General features: G+C 35.9%; 1 protein-coding gene across 1 annotated transcript; it reads left to right on the forward strand.

Moving 5' to 3' along the window:
• The first annotated feature begins 1064 nt into the window (after nt 1-1064).
• On the forward strand, nt 1065-4105 carry trim35-28 (tripartite motif containing 35-28). Its single transcript, XM_057339822.1, has 6 exons — nt 1065-1788; nt 2094-2189; nt 2303-2533; nt 2639-2661; nt 2870-2988; nt 3099-4105. The coding sequence occupies exons 1-6, from the start codon at nt 1366-1368 to the stop codon at nt 3632-3634; spliced, it is 1428 nt and encodes a 475-aa protein (XP_057195805.1). The 5' UTR covers nt 1065-1365; the 3' UTR covers nt 3635-4105.
• Nucleotides 4106-6496: the final 2391 nt, after the last annotated feature.

Below are 6496 nucleotides of genomic sequence, written 5' to 3' on the forward strand. Positions count from 1 at the left end.
AATGCTCGTCTCTTCTGTGTTTGTCTATTCTTTAGTCTCTCTAGTATTTCAAAGATATCTGCTTATGATAATTAAAAATATTGATTAAAATGTAATATTAAAACATTGGCGTTAATATTAATTTTATGTAGTAGGCCTATATAATCAGATACAAAGTAACTAAGTAACTAGCTACTAGTTTTTTCATTGCATACTTTTTTACTTTTACTCAAGTAAATTTTAAAATAGTGACTTTTACTTTTACTTGAGTAACAATTTCTCAAGTTACTTGTACTTTACTTGAGTAAAGATTTTGGCTACTCTACCCACCTCTGGTCATACTGTAAAAGGCATTTCAACCGTTTTAGTACAACTATGATTTAGTATGATTTAGTTTAGTATATGTAAACAAAAACATGCAGAAAAAGACTGAAATACACATAAAACATAACGACAGCTGCTTCTAGATGAGTAAGAGCTATTTAGTTAGGCCTACCTTCTGTAATTTATTATAAAGCAATTCAGCAAAAACAAAGCCTTATCTGCCTCAACCTCATCGCGATCTTTTTCCTGTTTAAAAGAAATGACGTATGTGTGTGGTTAACGCTGATTGGTCAACTTAGTTGGCAAGAAAGAGCACATTTGACCAATGAGAAACCTTTCGGCACGCCCCTTTCTCCGACCTGCAGAGACCCCTACTTGAAAAGTGTAGGGTCATAACGACATTATCTTCTTGAAGTGTCTGGAATGAGGCCACAGGAGAAAAGCCAATATTGCATTATTCTATAACGTTACCTGAGCAATGGACCGGGAGAAAATGTGTTTTGGTGTTTTACTCAACTCCTTTATATGTAACATTAGCTGTGTAGAGTAATAGAAACAACAAAAAGACTAATTTAAGGGGTGGTTACATTTTATAGCATTGTAGCCTGTATGCCCTCTTTCTAAGTAACTTCAAGAGCTTGAGCTAGTGGAAAACAAGAAGTTGAAAATGGACGTTTGGGGGAAAATCTTCACATTTAAAAAAAGTTGTCACGAACTGTGTAACTATGACCAGACAGTTTTTTTGCTACGATCAACAACTTGCTTGACTTGTTTTCGTTTCAGTAGAACGCTGTCTCTCTCTCGCACTCCCGCCCCTCCTGTCTTTTACGGAAGTAAGTTAACGATAGCAGTGAGAGACAGGACTTGAGAACGAGAAAAAAACCGCGACCTTTACTAACCGCTTAGACTCTTTCTTCATGATGTTGTGTTATATTTTATTAATTTAAAGACCGCCATTTCAAGGAGATCGTTAAAATATCTAAAACGTCGCTGAGTAAAGAACGTCATTTTAGCTTAAAGCGAAAGTAAAAACCCGAGCTCCTCGATCGCGACTTTCATAACATGGAAGAATACAGTGACGAAGACATTACGGACAGACCATCTCTTCTAGAGTCTGATTTAACTTGTCCTGTGTGTAAAGACATATTTAAAGAGCCCGTTTTGCTCTCGTGTAGCCACAGTTTTTGTCAGGAGTGCCTGGAGGCCAGCTGGAAAAACCAAGCGAAACATCTGTGCCCGTTGTGCCGAAAATGCTGCGACGGAGAGACGCCGATAAACAATCGCGCGCTGAAGAACACCTGCGCGTCCTATAAAAAAGAAAGAAGCTGGAGAGGGACATGTATAGATGAGCTCATGTGTGGTCTGCACCAGCGCCCCTTTCAGCTCTTCTGCATCAAAGACGAGGAGCCAGTGTGCGTGGACTGCGTAACCCTTCACTCAGGTCACGATCTCTGTCCTGTGGACAAAGGAGTGCCCATCTGCAAGGTGCTTTAGGGTCTGCATTATCTTCCTCAGTGGTGTATATGCGTATATTTGAGCTACAATTCACTTTCTTTTTGTGGACATATGGGGGTCCCTTATACGAAAATTAACAATGGTTCTAACGTTACTTTAGTAACCAAAGTATTTGTAGAACAACCATAGTAACAAGAGACAATTGTCTCACTAGTATGAGTAGTTTAACTAAATCTAAACAGTCTGCTATAAACATGGTTACTACACTTTTACTATAATGTAAAAATGCCTCCCGTTGAGTAATGCAACATTAAACGAATCCTTTTTATTTATAGGAAGAACTTGGCTTGAAAATAAAAATACTGGAAACGAAGCAGGGATCTTTTAAAAGAATGAAGAATAAATACAAAGAAACAATCACCTTTATTGAGGTAAATTCTCTACACATAATTGGTCAATTCAAACAGTTTAAAATATTAATACAGTTAATAAAAACGTGATGCTAAACCATATTTTTTGCCTTAACCTCTTCATTTTGTTACAGGCACAAACACAGGAGGCAGAGAAGCAAATCAAAGAGGAGTTTGAGAGGCTCCATCAGATTCTTAAGAATGAGGAGGAATCAAGAATAACAGCTTTGAAAGCAGAGGAAACAGAAAAGAAAAAGATCCTGGAGGAAAAGATTGAAAGCATCAGTCATGATATTTCCAATCTTGGAGAGCTGATTCAGTCAGTAAAGAGAGAGATGGGAGCAGAGGATTTAACATTCTTGCAGGTAGGGTTTTTTGTATTTGATCCTGATCTGTTTACCATATGCTTATAAATATCTACATGAACCCTTTTGTTTACCGTATAAGTTTACTTTTTTTTGCCCCCATAGAACTTCCAGAAACTTAAAAGACGGTACGTACTCCATCAAATCTTTATTTAGCCTGCTAGATGTTGTCAGTTATCCAACTTCCTATTAATGACTACAGTTTTGAAGTTAAATGTTCCAACATACCTTTTTTGGCCATGAAGTGCATACTTAGTTTTTAACAGTCTGTCATGCTTTTATTTTGATATGGGTTAGCGAAGAAATGTATCTTCTTATCTTTCATATCTGTCACAGAGCTCAGTATACTGGTGAGGAACCACAGAAGGCCCAAGGAGTTCTCATTAACATGGCTTTGCATGTTGGTGGTCTAGGTTACAAAGTTTGGGAGAGCATGCAGTCTCACGTCCAATGTTGTAAGTGCACATTTCACTTCATGTTTATATAAGAAATGCAGAAAGGTTTCACTTGTGAAATAACTAAACAAACCGAAGACCAACATTCAGACTAACTGTTTTGTCTGCAGTACCTGTAATTCTGGATCCCAACACCATTTCTCCGTGGCTCTCCATGTCTCCTGATTTTTCCAGTGTGAAGGAGAGTCTAGAAAGGCAGTCTTTCCCAGACAACCCTGAAAGGTTTGACCCCTGTGTTTTTGTCCTGGGCTCAGAGGGTTTCTCCTCAGGACGCCACCGCTGGGAGGTCCACGTGGCTGACAACCCCAAATGGATCTTGGGAGTATGCAGAGAGTCAGTGATTCGGAAGAGAAAGTTCACAGTAACCACGACAGCAGGTGTATGGACCATTGGACTGAGTAAAGGGGTCTATAATGCTCTGACCACTCCACGTACTTTGATTCATTTAGAAAGAAGGCCGGAAACCATTAGGATAAAGGTCAATATGGAAAAGGGAGAAGTGTCATTCTGGGATACAGGTAACAACAAGCACCTGTGCACGTATACTGATAAGTTTAATGGAAAGCTGTTCCCTATATTTGGACCTGGTCTATACAGCACACCCATGACTATCATGCCTTCTAAAGTGACCATACATAAACAATAAGTATACATGGGTTGTGTTGTAAACTGTTGTTGAGCCTGAAGAAGCTATTTAATTTTTGCTTAACATTTAAATTTTTTATTCTTTTTTGTAATTTTTCTCAAGTTGATCTGAATGAAAATTGAAATACTGTATTAAGAGCATGAACAGTACAAACTTATCAAGTTGTATACTCTATATGGACAAAACTATATATTTTAATAAACAGGTTTAACTACTTTAGTTATTTCCAGGAGAACAAATGCTAGAACATAATGACATTGACAAGAATAGTGTCTAAAATGAACTCTACTAATTTTACAGCAACAGTTTGGGCAGGACCCTTTTCTAGTCCAACATGACAATGCACCTGTGCACAAAGCGAGGCTAAGAAAATGGTTGATTCAGTCAACTTAACACCTTTGATAACACCTTTGATATGACTGGCTAGCTTTGAGCCAAACATTCATCACCCAAACCCATCAATGACTTACAGGGGTACAGTCATTTCGAAACAGAAAAAAGCCCCTCCAAAAATGTAAATTCTTTAATATGGTATTTTATGATATAGCATTAATATTTGTTTTGATTGGAATTATTTGAAAAGATAATTTCCTAATACTTTTGTCCATACAGCGTATTTAGATTTATATAGATCATTGTCGTTATAGAAAATTTTGAATGGCATCTGTGAATCCGTTACATACGTTGATATCATTTTAATATCATCACACTAGTGTTGTATTTTGGCAGTCAGTGTATCTTTCAAATTTCTAAAGTATTGCATTGACAGTCATGTGACATTAATAATAATCACAAATAATTTATTATCAATATCATTATCACACAGTTGCATCCAGTATTTGTAAATTGGGTAATAAAATGGACTAATCTTCATTTATTTGTTTGCTTTGACAATAAAGTATGTGAAAGATCAGGATGAATTTTACTATATTTGGTTAAATAATGTTTGGATTGCCTAAAGTTCTCAAACCAAAACAGAAACTCCCACATTAGTTAATAAAAGAAAGGTCATTGATTTCACTTGTCTCCTTTATAGATTAGCCAAGATTAATGTCCAAATGATTGTGAAAGTGCATGTTTTGAGAACATTTTGAAAGTATTGCAACACTGAAGTAAAATCCTTTTAACCCATAAGCTCATAGATTCAACTTGTAATACCAAAAGTTCCTTTACTGTGACAGGAGGGCTGTAAATCATGGAATTTATCATTAGATCCTAGTTGGTTTTGCAATATCCAGCAACCAGTCTTAATGCCTGTTCCTTTTTTATGTCAAACACAGTTACAGTGTTATCTATCTGAGAGTTCCTCATGTGTTCCCCTGAACTGAGAAAGATAACAGATAAAGGACTGTACTGGGAGTCTTGTGCCTCATATATTACTTACACGACTAGATCATGTTTAATACCACTTCTATTTTACAAACTCATGGAAAGAATTAAAAGATCACTCAGTTTTGCCATTAATCAGCATTTCTACATGTGTTTGGCAATTTTATTTGTTTTTACTTTTATTTGGAGAGTGAAACATAAATGATCATTTTACTTGAACATGTACCAAGAAATAGTAAATAAAAAAATGAAACTATAATATTTTTAATAGCTGTATTTGTATTACCTAAAAGGAACCTGTACCTCCATGAAATGTAGCCTTAAGAGTGTTAAAAAAAGAATGAAAAAACTCATGTTAATTCAACCCTTTTTCCATACTTCAATACACAATGTTTCAACAATGGTTATTCCAATAATTATAATTGTTAAGAAATTACCAAGCTGTTGTAAAAGCACTGTTAAAAAATGTATTTGCCAAAGTTTACAAAGTCTGTCATAGTTTTGTGAGAATCTCAAATTTCTAGGATCTGCTCACACCTGTCCTGTACATGCTTTATTTTTACACTTCACTAAAATATTAAGGCCAGGTTTCTCAGACAAGGCTTAAGGCTAGTCCCAGACTAAAATAAATGTGTGACCAGTCTTAACTGAATATAACTTGCCCAGAAATATCTTAAAATATATAATATCTGTCATCTTCTAAGGCATTTTTATAAAAGCGACATAACTCAACTCAACATAACTATCTTAATTCAACTAAGGCATAAGGCTTAAACTAAGCTGTGTCTTTGAAACCAGGCCTAGATGTATTTTAAATGGAGGTGTGTGTGGGCTTTTTAGTACACACATAAAAAATATATTTTGGAGCCTGTGCTGCGTATATCCCCTTTTTGCGCCCCTGACCTCAGTATTAACGTCATGGGAACTTATGATAATTCTCCACCCTTGTCACAGACAGTTGGTATGACCTACTGCACGAGAAACCCAATGAACACTTTTAGGTATATTTTGAACTCATATTCTTGGTTCTTTGTGTGTTAGCATTTCCCATATAGAATCCACTTATTTGGAGGTAGTATTGATTAAAAGGTGTATTCATACTGACTACAGAGAAATCTTTGAAATTGTGCATGGAAAATTAAATACAAGATGTTGAATACAAGAGCTAGCCAATGTTGTGCTGCATACTACTTAACATAAAAATGTTTTTAAAACCATATTCTCGTGTCTTATTTTTTTAGGGAGGACGTGCACGTATTTTTCTGTACTCCACCCATTCTTATCAGCTAAATATGTAACTTAGGTTAGAAAAGAGCAGGTAACATGTTTTTTAAGATCTATGTGATCTATTTGTATTTTAGTCATTCCTTGCTTGGCCCCTTTTTTCCTAATAATGACATATGTATAAATTCATGTTTGTCATTTGATGAGACAAAACACACACAAGGCATATCTTTCAAAAACACTCGCACTCATATCACACAAGAGAGCAGTACAGACAGGCGGGACAGTTTATGATGCCACATACAGACC

The sequence above is a fragment of the Triplophysa rosa genome, linkage group LG8 (genome assembly GCF_024868665.1).
Source record: "Triplophysa rosa linkage group LG8, Trosa_1v2, whole genome shotgun sequence".
NCBI lineage: Eukaryota > Metazoa > Chordata > Actinopteri > Cypriniformes > Nemacheilidae > Triplophysa > Triplophysa rosa.